The 15593-nt window shown below is 48.4% G+C and overlaps 2 protein-coding genes across 5 annotated transcripts in view; both read left to right on the top strand.

Annotated features, from left to right (window-relative positions):
• Nucleotides 1-224: 224 nt before the first annotated feature.
• Nucleotides 225-8487, top strand: rbm12 (RNA binding motif protein 12). Its single transcript, XM_060069208.1, has 2 exons — nucleotides 225-344; nucleotides 4224-8487. The coding sequence occupies exon 2, from the start codon at nucleotides 4264-4266 to the stop codon at nucleotides 7210-7212; it is 2949 nt and encodes a 982-aa protein (XP_059925191.1). The 5' UTR covers nucleotides 225-344; nucleotides 4224-4263; the 3' UTR covers nucleotides 7213-8487.
• Nucleotides 477-15593, top strand: part of cpne1 (copine I) — a 23100-nt gene continuing 7983 nt past the window's right edge. Inside the window, exons 1-5 of one of the 4 annotated variants that reach the window (XM_060069211.1) lie at nucleotides 477-619; nucleotides 11513-11641; nucleotides 14648-14827; nucleotides 15086-15160; nucleotides 15333-15404. In XM_060069211.1, coding sequence (XP_059925194.1) covers nucleotides 11513-11641; nucleotides 14648-14827; nucleotides 15086-15160; nucleotides 15333-15404 — 456 coding nt within the window. In that variant the 5' untranslated portion in view covers nucleotides 477-619. Of the gene's footprint in view, nucleotides 620-10886; nucleotides 11024-11512; nucleotides 11642-11810; nucleotides 11856-14647; nucleotides 14828-15085; nucleotides 15161-15332; nucleotides 15405-15593 lie in introns of those variants that run through there. The other 3 variants (XM_060069210.1, XM_060069209.1, XM_060069213.1) reach the window with 3 other exon arrangements.

The raw sequence follows: 15593 nt of genomic DNA, 5'->3' as shown, positions 1-15593 counted from the left end.
TTGTACCTGTCCACTGACATGGTGCTGAAACGGGCTATGACGCAGGGGGAGACGCAGGAATGTCGGAGGAAAATGGGGTTAAAAAGGGTTAAAATATCTCCCCATCAAGGCCAACCGCAGAGTAGCCTACGAAAAGAATAGATTGCAATAATATGAATGCTAAAGATATTAAAACACAATTGATTAAGCCTAGGCCAACATATATATCAGTCCTAATCCTGAGCCCAAAGATGCTTTCGGGAAACGGTGTGAAAACTGTACGATGCTCGTACGACCCACTCTGCGATCCACTTAGGCTAAAGATGCTTTCGGGAAACGGGGCCCAGGGGTCTATCTTTTGAGAGGTAAACATTGTTATTGAATATCATCTTGTCACAGTGGAGAAATACTTGCTTGTTGTTGGCCAATGTTAGAGACTACCTTCGACCGACGGCAACGCCCCGCCTACAGAGACGTCACCATTATTTACTAACATGTGGGCGGGGCTATTATGTCGCGTCAACACCCCAGTTCTCGCGGGATCTGTGACGAGATTTCGCAAAGGAGGATGAAGCTGTGAAGAGAAAGAACAACGCGGCAGGTTTCATGAACACAATCTCTTTTGCTCTCACATTTATCGGTAAGGAAACGTGAAAGGGTCGAGCATACTAAGAGCTGAACCCGAACAGACACTCCGCCTCCGTGCATTTCTCATGTGGTCGCTCTTTTACAACGTGAATCAGCGGAGACCAAACGCTGCTGCTAGGGGCTAACAGGCCTAGCCACCAGTGTTGCCAGATTGGACGTGAAATCGGGACCAATCTGGCAACACTGGCTGCAACGCGATGCTGCCAATGTTGCCAGATTGGTCCGAATTTCTGCTAGCTATTTTACTGCTAGCCTCCATGCACATCCTGAGCAACACACTATTCGTCTTTTATGCTCACATCTAATGTAGATGTCTACATTAAATACTAGTATAACGTTACATCTGTGCATGGTTAATAATAAGTCCTAATACCTGAATAATATTTCACCATATCCTCTTTTTATTGTCATTATGAAGGAGATTCTTTACGTAAATTCATTTTTATTACCGTTAGTTTGACTCGTCCATGTGGATTTATTTTGACTGTAAAGAAGAGAATTGTAACGATTTCGTGATTGAGACCACTCTGTGCTCGTCCTAATATAATTGGTCATAACTTAATAGTCTAGTGATCGTACTAATATACCATTGGTTCATAGTTTTGTGATCGTTCTAATATACCATTGGTTAATAGTGTGGTGATTGTACTAATATACCATTGGTAAATAGTGAGGTAATCTAACTCGAGGTACTAATTGTTGTATGAAGTACTTTTCTGTAGAACGTGAACGTCTCCAGTAGGGATGAGGATACACATTTCCCGACCGTAGAGAAGGTGGTATTCAAGTGGCGAATGACGGTGTTTGCATGTTGAAACAAGTTTAGTTGAGGACTGAAGAGCTAAAGTCGCTGGTTCCGGATTTTGAGCTCATTATGTTTTGCTGTCAAATGCTCTGGTTTCTGTCTCGGCGTTGACGATAAGGTCGCTGGTTTCTGTCTGCGTTCATGATGTTTTTCTGTTGGAAGTCGCTGGTTTCTCTCTCAGGGTTCATGATGTTTGGCTGTTCAGCTTGCTGGTTTCTGTCTCTGGGTTCATGGTGTTATACAGTCGCTGGTTTCTGTATCTTGGTTCAGGAAGTTTTTCAGTCGCTGGTTTATGTGACCGGTTTCTGTCTTGGTTCATGATGTTATACATTTGCTAGTTTCTGTCTCTGGGTTCATGTTTCAAGTGCTTGGTTTCTGCACTAGGGTCATGGTGTTTTGCTGTTAAAGTCCCTGGTTTCTCCCTCTGGGTTTGTGACGTTTGAAAGTCCCTGGTTTCTGTACCAGGGTTCGTGATGTTTTGCTGTTAAGCTCCCTGGTTTCTGTCCCAGGGTTCGTGATGATTTTGTAAAAAAAAAAGAAGCTAGTTTCTCTCTCAGGGTTCATATGTTTCACTGTTAAAGTCGCTGGTTTCAGTCTCTTGGTTTATTGTACTTTGCGGTTAAACCTGCTGTATTTTGCTGTTAATCTTGCTGGTTTCTTCTGTTAAACTTTCTGGTTTGTGGTTCGGGGATCATGGTGTTTCAAAGTTGCAGTTTTTGGTCGCTAGGCTGATGATGTTTTTAAGTCGCTGGTTTCTGTTGCTTTGTTCATGGTGTTTGAAAATCACTAGTTTTTGTCTATTGATTGATGTTCTCTTTTGCTGGTTTCTGTTGCTGGGTTCATGATGTTTTAGGTCGCTGGTTTCTGTTTCTTGGCTCATGATGTTTTGCTGTTAAGTTGCTGGTTTCCGTCTCATGATGTTTGAAATCCGCTGGTTTCTGGCTCATAATGTTTTAAAAGCTGCTGGTTTCTGGCCCATCGCTCATGATGTTTAAAAGGCGCTGGTTTCTGGTTCATGACGTTTGAAAGGCGCTGGTTGCTGGTTCATGATGTTTAAAAGGCGCTGATTTCTGGTTCCTGACGTTTAAAGGGCACTAGTTTCTAGCTCATGTTTTAAAGCAACTGGTTTCTGGCCTATGGTTTTTGAAGTTTAAAAGGTGCTGGTTTCTGGATCATGATGTTTTAAAGCCACTGGTTTCTGGCCCTTGATGTGCTGGTGTCGGTTGCCTTCTCACAACTCGGCTTCATGGGCTCTTGTTCAGGGGCGGTAGACAAACTTTAGGTCCTTACAACTTACAGTGGTTCAGCTCCCAATAGTTAGCTTTTCTGGACTGGTTGGAAACCTGTCTGCATGACTGGTGGAACATCTGTCTGCATGAAATTCTTGGATCGGTTGTTTCGGTCAATGAACACAAGGTGATTCTCAGAGTGAGTCTTGCCAAGTGATGGAACTTATTCCGGGTTGAACAAGATATTCGGTCGGAGACGGAGTGAGTTGTTACTTATATTTAGTTTGTGATCGTGGGATTTGGGGTTTTGGTCTGCAAACTGCTTCAGAAAGTTAACACCGGTGTATTCACTCCTCTGCCACATAGTGACCCAACATTCTGTAATACACTATGTCACTCAGTCTGCCACAGAGGGACCGAACACGCTGTAAAACACTGTTTTACCCTGCCCCATATGGACCCCATTGAAAAGTGTGAGATGGTTCATGGGATGTCTCACCTTGCTGGTCTTCCGTCCCAATGGATATCCTGATGTCAGGTGCTGGGTGAAGTGTTTTAACTGGATTGAAGTATCAGGTTGTCTGGTCTCTTCTCAGATCCATGTGATACAGGCTTTGGTCTCCTGGGAACTGGGCCAAACATCACATCTCCGTTTTGTCTCCATGTTGTTCATGACCTACTAATAACATAGTTGTTGTTAATTTTTATATTAATTGGAACTGATGAAATTGCCGCCAATGTTTCTTTGAACAGGAAGTTATTGTTGTAATAAACAGTTTTAAAATGGGTTCATTTGTTGGAAAGGTGCTTAATAGGAATATGGGTTGGAAACAAGGTGAACAAGTTCGATTTTGGCTTCATTGTTTGGTCCAGTCGTGGTGTTTTCCGTTGTTTGAATCTTTTTTTTGTGCTTCTCATTAATATGGAGTGTTTGATATCACGGGATTTAGAAGTCTGATGCCAAACAGAGTGTTGAGCAAACAAATATGAGTTCTTTAAACTAAACAAAAGATACAAAAGTAAAATGTGTGTCCCTGCATATAATATGAGTACCTGGTGCTAGGCCGATGCTACTAAACGTGGTCTATATATGTCTTACTATATAATGTTGTTGATGATGGATGTAATGTGTTCACCGTGGATATCCTTGCTATAAACAGAAGTATGGTAAGCAACATCGAGACCGTAGTATGACCGGTAGTTTATGATCCGCTGTTGAAAAGAGAGAGATGGTAAACTAGTGTGATGTCTGAGATGCTGCTGTCTGAGGTGTTTACAATCTCTCCTCCATCCCCCAAGTCATCCATCACTACTCTCTCTACCCCTCCCCCCGGTCCTCCATCTCTCCTCCTCCACCTAGTCCCCATCCCTTCTCTCCTCCTAATCCATCTCTTCTCCTCCATCTCTTCTCCTCCTCCGATTCCTCCTCCCTCTACCAGTCCCCCACCTCTTCTCCTCCATCTCTTCTTTCCTCCACCTCGTCTCTCCTCCTCCCAGCCCTCAGTCCCGTCCCTCTGCCTCCCCCCTGCTGGCTCTGATGGTTCCTGTACCTCTCTCCACAGGTAGTTAGCCAGTTGGCAGTGGGCTTGTGGCAGCCTTGCTATGGCTGTTGTGATCAGGCTGCAGGGTCTGCCCATAGTGGCAGGCACCATGGACATCAGACACTTCTTCTCTGGCCTCACCATCCCCGACGGCGGCGTGCACATTGTGGGCGGGGAGCACGGCGAGGCCTTCATCGTGTTCGCCACCGATGAAGACGCCCGTCTGGGCATGATGCGCACGGGCGGGGCCATCAAGACCAACAAGGTGTCCCTGTTGCTCAGCAGCAAGACGGAGATGCAGAACATGATTGAGCTCAGCCGGCGCCGCTTCGAGACGGGCTCGGCGGCGGCCGAGGCCCCGGCGGTGGCGGCGGCCGGTCGGCAGGGCGCCGGCGTCGCCTCGTCTCAGGCGTCCGTTGTGGGGAGGAGTGGTGGCCACGGTAACCAAGGGTTCGGTAACGCCCAGCCCTCTGTGACCACGGCCAGCTCCCACCAGGAGCAGCACAGCAACAAGGTGTCGGCCAGCCATGCCAGCCATGCCAGCCATGCCAGCCATGCCAGCCATGCCAGCCATGCCAGCCATCCCAGTCATCCCAGTCATCCCAACCATCCCAGTCATCCCAGTCATCCCAGTCATCCCAGTCATCCCAGCCACCCCAGCCATCCTAGCTTACCCCCCAGCCACCCCAGCCACCCCAGCCACCCCAATTTACCCCCCAGCTTCGCCAACAGCTATAGCTCCGGCCCCGGCCTCGCCGGAGGCCCGCCTCCCATCCCCCCCCTGCCGGCGCTCCCCTCCATGCCTGGCCCTCCCCCGTCTTCAGCCCTCCCCCCGGTGCCCACGGCCTCCCCTCTCCCCCACATGTCCCACCTCCCCCACATGTCCTCCCTGCCTCCCTTCAACCCCTCCCTGCCTCCCCCCGGAGGCCTGGCCTCCGCCCTGGCCCTGGGGCCTCCCAACCCCATGCTCTTCAGCCCGCTGAACCCCCTGAACCCGCTGGCCTCCCTGGGCCTCCACATGAAGGCGGCGGCGGCGGCGGCGGCCGGGGTGGTGCCGGGCGGCGGCGGCCTCCTCGCCAGCCCCGACGAGCTCTTCGTGCTGCTGCAGAACCTCCCCTTCACCTCCTCGGAGCTGGAGGTGAGGGAGATGTTCCGGGGCCTGGGGGTGGAGGCGGTGAGGCTCCTGAGGGACAACCAGGGCCGGGGCACGGGGCGGGCCATGGTCAAGTTCTTCTCCCCCCAGGACGGGATGGAGGTGGTGAAGCGGGGCGGGGGCATGATGGGGCAGAGGTACGTGGACGTGTCCCCGGCCACGGAGCGCCAGTGGGTCAGCCTCAACAACCCCAACCACCCCAACCCCAACCACCCCAACCCCAACCACCCCAACGCCAACAACCCCAACGCCAAACCCATCCAGGAAGCTCAGATTCAGGAGCATCACCGCGGCAACGTGCCGGCGGGGGGGAGGGAACGCTGCCGGTCCCGCTCTCCGCTCCGGCAGGGCGGCAGCGAGTGGTGCGTCTACCTCAAGGGCCTGCCCTACGAGGCGGAGAAGAGGCAGATCCAGGAGTTCTTCAAGAACCTGTCCCTGGTGGAGGACAGCGTGTACATCGCCTACGGGCCCAACGGCCGGGCCACCGGGGAGGGCTTCCTGGAGTTCAAGACGGAGCAGGACTACAAGACGGCCCTGAGCAGCCACATGCAGTACATGGGCAGCCGCTTCATCCAGGTGCACCCCATTAACAGGAAGGGCATGCTGGAGAAGATTGACTCCATCCGCAAGCGCTCGGGCGTCCCGGGCGGCGACGGCAAGACCCCGGAGGTCTCCAAGTCGCCCCGGAACTGCGCCCACATCACCAACATCCCCTACAACGTCTCCAAGAAGGACGTCCGCGCCTTCCTGGACGGCGTGGGCGTCTACGAGGACAGCCTGAAGGTGCTGTCGGATAACCACGGCAACGGGCTGGGCCAGGCCGTCTTCCAGCTGCGCACGGAGGAGGACGCCCGCAAGGCGGAGCGGCTCCACCGGCAGAAGCTGAACGGGCGCGACGCCTTCGTGCACCTGGTGACCTACGAGCAGATGAAGGACATCGAGAGGAACCCCCCGCCGCAGAACAAACGCGGCCAGCGGAACCAGAGCCAGCCCGGCCAGCAGCAGCAGCAGCCCAGCCCCCAGCAGAACCAGCCCAGCCCCCACCAGGCCCACCAGATCAACCCCTTTGCCGGCATGAGCGGGGAGGAGTTTAACTTCCTGAGGAGCACCATGGGCAGCCTGGGCAGCGCCCCCTTCGTCTCGCCGTTCGCCAACCCGGGGAACGGCCTGGTGGGGCCCCCGCCCCTGCCCCCCCTGGCCGCGGGGCTGGTGGTCACCCCCCCGGTGGTGGCCGGCCTGCCCGGAGGCCCCCTCTTGGACCACCCCGGCTTTAGGCCCGGGATGCCCGGAGGCCCCATCCTGGAGCCCCCCGGCTTCAGGCCTGGGGGTCCCGGGGGCCCCATCCTGGAGCCGCCTGGCTTCCGGCCCGGGGCCCCTGGAGGCCACGGCCTGGGCCCCGAGGCCCTGAGGGCCCTGGCTCCGTTCGACGGCGGCAACAGGAAGCCGACCGGCGTGCCGGGTCGTGGCGCCGGGGGCAACAATAACCAGAACCGCCAAGGAGGCGGCGGAGGCGGCGGCAACAACAACAATAACAACGGACAACAAAACTTTGGCCCGGAAGGCCTGAGGAACCAACAGCAACAGGCTCCCGGGAACCCGGGGAACCAGCGGCCCGGGTGCCCCTCCATCGTGAAGCTCCAGAACATGCCCTTCACGGTGACCGTGGACGAGATCATGGACTTCTTCTACGGCTACCAGGTGCTGCCCGGCTCGGTGTGCCTCCAGCTGGGGGAGAAGGGCCTGCCCACCGGGGAGGCCATGGTGGCCTTCCACAACCACCAGGAGGCCAGTTCCGCTGTGCTGGACCTCAACGACCGGCCCATCGGCGCCCGCAAGGTCAAGGTGACCCTGGGATGAACACGACCTCCGACCCCTGAGTCTCTCCGCGTGTCTCCCTGTGTTCATAGGTCAGAATCCCCCCCCCCCCCCCGTCTCCAGAAGCACAAAACTAACCCGACTCTTCTGGTTGATAAGCAGCACTAAAACATGATGATGATGATGATGATGATAACTTGTCTCTTGCTTAGAGCTCATAAGTGATGATGATGATCTTGCTGATGTTGATAACCTGTCTCTTGCTTAGAGCTCAGATGTGATGATGATGTTGATAACCTGTCTCTTGCTTAGAGCTCAAATGTGATGATGATGATGATGATGATGATGATGATGGTGACAACTTGTCTCTTGCTTAGAGCTGAATTATGATGATGATGATGCTGGGAACAACTTGTCTCTTGCAAAGAGCAGAATTGTGATGAAGATGGTTTCGTTTAGTTTTTTAAGAGCACCAAAATCTTTCCAGCTTCATTGAAACTCATCTGGGACCGGCGTCGCAGACTGTAAACCGTTGGTTTGTTGCAGAGTTGAGTTTGTTGTGTTTTATTAACCTGCTATGATGCTATGAAAGTGATGTCTGTTTGCTAGTGATGAAATCATCATAAATCATGTTGATGGTTTATAAAATGACACAGCCAGTGAAATTGTTTTCTTATCGTTTAAAATGGTGTGCACTGCATTGCGTCTACAACAGAGTTGTCCGTTGAGCAAGGCTGTGTCTTAGACTTTACTCACTGTTGTTTAAACAAGTTCTCTACAGGCAATACCATCCTTATTTTAAAAGATGGAACAGGGTCTGCGATGGTTTGCATCCACCTGTGAGACTGGCCATGTTGACAATAAGAAAAGCATAATTCCACTGTTTGTCCTTCTGTGCTCTACACCTGAGATGCTTTCACTATTTTATCCTCTTTCTCTCGATATCTTTCCCTCTCTTTTTGCTGGGACTGCTAACTTCGCCACTCTTCACTTCCTACTGTTGGTCGCCGTGTTGCGCTGTCCCCGTATGATGATGTCTTTTTTGAGCTGGGACTGCCCCCTAATGATGTCATGATCACTCTGCAGCTTGGGATGATGATGATGATGATGATGATGTTGATGAAGATATAAACCTCTCGGCACAAAAAGGTTTTGTGTGCTGAGATGAAAGTTTGTTTTGATCTTTTTTAGTTTCTTGGAGAAAGTGTTTCTATGTCTGCCTATGTAGCTAGTTGTTGTGTGTGTATAGATTACAGATATAGATCAAACCTCATCAGTCTCTTGGACTCGGTCAATAAAAGGATGTTTTATGACGAATTTCTAGAACCCGAAACAGTTTGGTTTGTTGCGTCTGATGTCGTTGATTTATGAAAAGTCATCAAGAATATTAGCCCCAAACCCGACCCACATAGTACATGCTACTCCCTTACTCTTACCCAACCTAATTAAGCCTAGCCAACATAGTGCATAGTAGTCTAACCCAAATAATACATCTGCAGTCTAATCTTACCGACCTAATGAACCCTAACCCAAATAGTACAATCTAATCCACATAGTACACCTCCTTTAGTGTAACCCTAACTGAACCTAATTAACCGAACCCCCATAACATGTTAAGTCTAACCCGCATAGTAAATCACTAATAAATAACCATATAGAATTATCCGAACACTCGTATCTAGACTTTTACATACCAGTAGTAACAGAGTAATTAACTTCTTACGTAAGTAATGAAGTCATGACTAGGCCAATAAATACTTTTAGTTACTAGACTGACCAACGAGCAGTAAGGACCTCAAACTAACTAGTATCTGGCTGGTTACCCCCCATGCATCATCTGTTTGAGCTTTTATCCTTCAGCTTGAAAACACAAGTTATATTATTAGTTCATACATATTAAGTTGAAGAATAAACATAGTTTATACTTATTACATAGAAGAGGAATAGTACCGCTGGCTCTGTTGAATACTGTGCCCTTCTTTATCTTTGGACGGGCAATAAAGTTGTTCCTCAGCATCGTTCAATAGTTGATATTCACGATATCATAATAACGGGTGAACTCTGTTTTTAGTAATACTAATTTACTTACCGTTACTCATCACCCTCCAAATTCAGACCTGAGCACCAACGGTAAAATAATAACTGTCGGATCACCCGTTTCCATGACAACGTAAAGACGACATCCCAGTGCGCGGCGGAACTGGTTACTGTGGTGTGGTGGGACGAGCTGGCCCCCTTCTTCGAGGTGCGTGTGTGTGTGTGCGTGTGCGTGTGTGAGTGCGCGTGTCACATTATCTTCGAACAGCACTGTGTGTGAGTTCCTTGCGGTTGCTAGTTGTATTTCACCGTTGTTGCTCAGGTTCGATTTGTAGGGAAGTGCCTTAGTACCTTTTAAAAGTCAGAGGTGACCCGTTAACTATTCAAGGGGACATATTATACCACCCGGTGTTAGTGTGATTAGCAGTTACAAGCCGTTTTCAAAATCTGCGTCTTCTGACCTCTGACTTCATCACCAGTGGTTGTGTCCACCTAGATGTGCGCTGGATAGATCACTCTACCGGCCTACCCAGTGGACTCAAGCAAACGTTGCTCATCTATCTAGCACACATCTAGGTGGACACGCCCACTAGTGACGTCAGAAGACGCAGATTTTCAAAACGGCTTGTAACTGCTAATCGCACTCACACCTGGTGGTACAATATGTCCCTTTTAAACAATGCTGTTGAATAACTGTGTCTGTGTGTGCGTGTACTTCTGCGTGCGTTCGTAACGACAGGTTATTCTTGCACGGAGGATAGTAAACCCCTAACTATATTAACCACAACCTTTTTGGCTCCTCTACCTGCTGAGCAACACAGGGAATATAACCCATAACCCTGCAGTATTGGTGCCTTGCTCTACCTACTGAGCGACACAGGGAATAGACGGGACATAATAAGTCAACTCCTTCATGTCCATTTGTGTGTCTATTTCCATCGGGTACTGTAGCAGGCCTACTAGCCTTTGAGGGTACTCTGTACTGCCGTAGGCCTACTAGTGTTTAAGGGTACCTGGTTACTGTAGTACTACTAGTGTTTAAGAGTACTCTGTACTGTAGTAGGCCTACTAGTGTTTAAGGGTAGGCCTACCTGGGTACTGTAGTACTAGTGTTTAAGAGTACTCTGTACTGTAGTAGGCCTACTAGTGTTTAAGGGTACCTTGGTACTGTAGTACTAGTGTTTAAGGGTACTCTACTGTAGAACTACTTTTGTTTAAGGGTACTCAGGTTACATACTGTAATAGGCACTTGTGTTTAACGGTGCTCTGGACTGTAGTGTTTCTGAGTCCTGTGCAGTATTATTAATATTATTAGTATTAGTAGGCCAGGTGGGTTTGTGTGACGTCAGCCGGTATGTGTGACGACAGCCTAGACCTCTACATGTGCTCATATAAAGTTTAGTCTGGGGGTGCTTTGACTTTAAACTAGTATGTTGTGGCCGTGTGTATGCAGCAAACACGGAGTAAGATCAGCTTTACATAAGTCCGACGAACACGCCTGGTTGTCAGCGATGATCCAAAGTAACCTATAACTAAACTATTTAGCCATTTCAAAGAAATCGAAACGCCTTTTTTTTCTTCACCCGACTTCCTGTTTTGTGTCTCGGTGACGTCACAGACACCACTGTCCAATCATATCCATTGTAGTGAGCTTTTGACCAATGAGAGAGCCTCGTTCTCCACCTATCCGAGCGATGGGCGGGCCTTGGTCCCGACCGCTCTGCCACTCCCTTTCCTTCATTGAACGTTTGAGCACCGCTGCGGACATTACTTTTGTATTTGAGTATTCTCGGGGACATAACTGCAGGAAAACAAGGTAAACTCCAATGTCTTAAGTATAATAAGTAACAGACGGATGCCGCCGGAGATGTTTGAAGGCCGAACTGTGTTCCATGTGTGACTCAGTGGGTGCGGACTGCGTAAGCTGTCCTGACGGAAGTTGACGTTGTCTGTGCTCGTCTGTGTGTGTGTGTGTGTGTGTGTGTGTGTGTGTGTGTGTGTGTGTGTGTGTGTGTGTGTGTGTGTGTGTGTGTGTGTGTGTGTGTGTGTGTGTGTGTGTGTGTGTGTGTGTGTGTGTGTGTGTGTGTGTGTGTGTGTGTGTTTGTGCGCGCGCGCCGACGTGCGTGCGTGTGTTATTCTGGTCGTGTCTATACGTGTTTGTGTGTATCTGTGTGTGTTTCTGCGCGAGCATGCAGAAACGTGCGTGTATGATCTGATCGTTGACCTGATCATTGTTTGTGTGCGTGTGGTCCTGTGTGTCTATGCGTTCTGCTCATCACATGTGTGTATGTTTGTGTTTTCCCAGATGGCCGACTGCGTGTCCAAGGTGGAGCTGACGGTGTCATGCGCCACCCTCCTGGATAAAGACGTGGGCTCCAAGTCAGACCCGCTCTGCGTCCTGCTGCAGAGCACCGGGGACAACCAATGGGAGGAGGTGGGCTCTCTCTCTCTCTCTCTCTCTGCCATTGTGTGTGTGTGTGTGTGTGTGTGTGTGTGTGTGTGTGTGTGTGTGTGTGTGTGTGTGTGTGTGTGTGTGTGTGTGTGTGTGTGTGTGTGTGTGTGTGTGTGTGTGTGTGTGTGTGTGTGTGTGTGTGTGTGTGTGTGTGTGTGTTTTGTGTATGTGTGTGAGAGAGAACCAATGGGAGGAGGTGGGCTCTCTATCACCTGTCGCCTGCCCTCTTTATTTTATAGTTGTTCTGATACCGATACCAGTATCATACTCCTCTGATATTTCCTAAAGCACAGTATCGGGTATCGGCGAGTATGCAAGTCTATGCATCGATCCGATACCATCGCGTGACTAGCTCAGTTACTACAAAGGCAGAGAATATCCCAAACACGTTGGTTAATGGTCGGAGTTGGAATAGGAAGCTACCAAGTCGGAAAAACATTGATGCTCACGCTTAACTACAAGAATACAAATGTATCATTCCTGTTGGCGGAGTTTGTAGGCAGGACGATCCTTATTTGCTGCATTATAGAAACAAGAGATAGAACGTCTCTTGTCACTCACCGTTTTTCATGGGCCAAGACGCATTCTGAACAGAGGAGGTTCTGTGTGTGGAGGAAGATAGGGGCGGTACTCTGTCTATTCCAGATAAGCGACAGTTTATCCGTCTTATCTTTAATTAGACTATACTGCGTCTAAAGCGACTAATCTAAGTTCTTTCATGAGGTTGTGAACTATGAGAGCCGCTGTAGGAGGTGAGAACGGCCAATGGCAGATGGTTACCTAGTAGCTGGGCCACCTCCTCGAGCAGAACTAGTTATATTATGGTATGTACACACATGGTATGTATTATTGGAATTCTGCTTATCTCAGGTGGTGGAGCGGGTTGCCTGGTAACCGGAAGGGTTGCCAGTTTGATCCCCTAGCCGAGTGTTCGAGATGTCCCTGACTAAAAGATGCCTCACCCTAACTGCTCCTGACAAGCTGGCTGTCGCCTTGCGTGTTTGACACCGCCGTCGGTGTGAACGTGTTTATGAACCGTTGTAAGTCGCTTTGGATAAGGTCCGCTGGCTACCCTGAAATGTAAATCAATGTAAATGCAGACTAGCGTCGTTGGAGGCGGCGGTTCGGCTGCGTCTGAGGAAGGTAAAAGTCTGTTCAGACAAGGCAACGGTGGCGTGTCCGTCCTCCACGCCTTCAGGCTCTGAGCCAGAGGGACAGCATGTTGGAGCAGAGCTGTGTAATTATGTCGTGGATAACACACTTATTGCATGTTGTACGTTCTGGCGCTTAAAAATAGAACTTAGCATCGTGTAGCATCTTCTCCTAGCTATCTTTGTTGTATACGGGGAATGGGTTAACCTCGCAATTGTTAGAGCTTGGCAGCTTGGTTCTATGAACATCCTTACTGTACCCACAGTGAGATTTATTGTTTCTCTTTCTTCTGACAAATGTACTTATTGTAAGTCGCTTTGGATAAAAGCGTCTAGTAAATGCCCTAGATGTAAATGTCATGGATAAAATGCAACACTTTAGAGAGGTCGACAATCTAAGAGAGATCGAGAAAGCGGAAGTTTGAAAGATTAAGACTTTATTATCATTTGTAGCAAGTAACAAAACCTGAGTTGGTTTGCCAAAGAACCCCTGTTCTGGAATCATATTTTCAGTATGTTTTGGATTCCTCCTACATGCACTGACCAATCACAACACTCTATGCAGCGGGCCTAGAGTTTAGGCCCCTCCCCGTATCCCCCACCCTGGTTCCCCACTAACTGAACCTACACTCATCCTCCTCCTCTGTATTCTCAGTAGATAACAACATAAAGAATTGACATCTAAAACATTACAGTTACATCCGATGTGGAGCACTGAGGTCCTCTTTGATTTGAATCCACTCCTCAACTTATTAATTAAACTGATATAACACAGACATAATAAACCAGATGTGCTTATGCGATGAGATTGTCTGTCAACCATCTTTGGCTTGAGGTAGTTTGTGACACAGTATTGAGTAAAGTGTATGATCAAAGAAAACAACTCCCTTTACCACATACACGAGTCCACATAGAGAGTTGGCAGTGATGAGCTCAATGACAATCACTTCCACTCAGACAATAAGCACGCATTCAAACACTTTAAAACAACACCACTGTGTGTGATTGTGGAATACATTCACAAAGTAGGCAGGGTTTGATTCTAACTGTAGTACTACTCACTAGTTAACTTTAACATATAAGTTAGTATAAGTAACGTGAGAGAAAGAATGCAGGGGGCTTCTTTCTTCTTTGTGGCCGTCGTGAAGCCCTCCCCTCTCCCTCTCAGGATGAGGTGATCCAGGTATAGAGAGGTTCACAGCTTTTATGGGTCCACTTGGAGTCAGCTGAGTGACCAGGGTCCATCTCACAGGTCTGTACGGAGGGGTAATGATTGACCCTTCGGAATGTGGTCCTTTGGTGACTCTGCTTTCTTCCACACTGATGTATTCCTTGTAAGCCCGATAAGGCTTATACCTTAAACCTCAGTCAATTTCTCCCATAATTCCAGAATTGTTGAGGCTCAAGGTATATTTAATTAGTTTCCATCCCCCTCTGCACAACAGATTTTCAGGCCAACATTTACAAACATCATAGGAGAGATAGACTGCAATAAACATCATATTTTATTATAGTGTATTTAACTATATTTGATGCTATAAAGCAGGCAATGCTGTTTGTTTGTTTCCATGTGCTTCTAGAAGCTACGCTTCCCATGTTGTTTACTTTGACAATAATGATACATGGAAAATCGACATACAAATTAAAAAATCAATCATCAGCATTTAATTTGTCTATGTATTGATACTGTACTGAACCTTGATATCACCGTACCGTATTGAAGGTGTGTGTGTGTGTGTGTGTGTGTGTGTGTGTGTGTCTGTGTCTGTGTGCGCGCGCGTACATTTCTATCTATGTATTTGAATATGGTTACTGAAGCGTCCCTTCTGTCCCCCAGGTGGGGCGGACCGAGCGGGTGAAGAACTGCGACAGCCCGGCCTTCAGCCAGCGTCTGAAGGTGGACTACCACTTCGAGACCGTGCAGAAGCTCAAGCTCGCCGTCTACGATATCGACAACAAGTCGGTGGACCTCAAGGACGATGACTTCCTGGGGGGAGTGGAGCTGACGCTGGGCCAGGTAACACACCTGATGGTTAAATGTTGTGTTGTATAAACGTAGGTATAACTCCTGGGAGGAGTGGAGCACCGTCTGTGACAGGTCGCACTCAGAATAGCCAGCAGTGTACTGTCATGGTTATAGTTATATGAAGACATAAATATGCTTTTTTATATTTTATAGTTGTGGTTATAGTGATTGTTATAGTTATGTGATATCATGATATAAAAATGTTTCCTTATAGTTATAGTTTTATTATCTATATATTATTGTGTTCAGATTGTTGCCAGTAAAACTGTGACCAGACCACTGCAGCTGAAGACCACCAAGCCAGCAGGGAAGGGAACCATCACTGTAAGTGTGTGTGCGCGTGTGCGTGTGCGCGTGCGTGCGTATAGATATGTGCGTATATATTCATGTGTTTGTGTGTGTGTATAGATATGTTTGTATATATTTGCATATTTATGTGTGTGTGTGTGTGTATAGATATGTTTGTATCTATTTTGTACCTATGTTTGTGTCTCAGGTGACAGCTGAGGAGATTAAAGACAAGAGAGCCATCGTCCTGGAACTAGACGCTAAAAACCTGGACAAGAAGGTAAAACACTCACTCTCATTATCACAATCACTCTATAATGACATTGTTTATATGTGAAGCCTTTGGAGTCTACCTTGTGTATGGAAAGTGTTATTTAAATAAAGTTGTGTTGCCTTGCCTATAAACAGGATGCAATTAGTTTTAATAATGGACAGCTATACAGATAGATAAAGTGCTAGATGGATGAAT

Source organism: Gadus macrocephalus, chromosome 13 (assembly GCF_031168955.1).
Source record: "Gadus macrocephalus chromosome 13, ASM3116895v1".
NCBI lineage: Eukaryota > Metazoa > Chordata > Actinopteri > Gadiformes > Gadidae > Gadus > Gadus macrocephalus.
This window is presented reverse-complemented; position numbering and strand designations above follow the sequence as displayed.

Excerpts from the sequence above, each read along its gene's own strand:
- rbm12 (XM_060069208.1), top strand. The coding sequence starts at position 4,264 with ATGGCTGTTGTGATCAGGCTGCAGGGTCTGCCCATAGTGGCAGGCACC.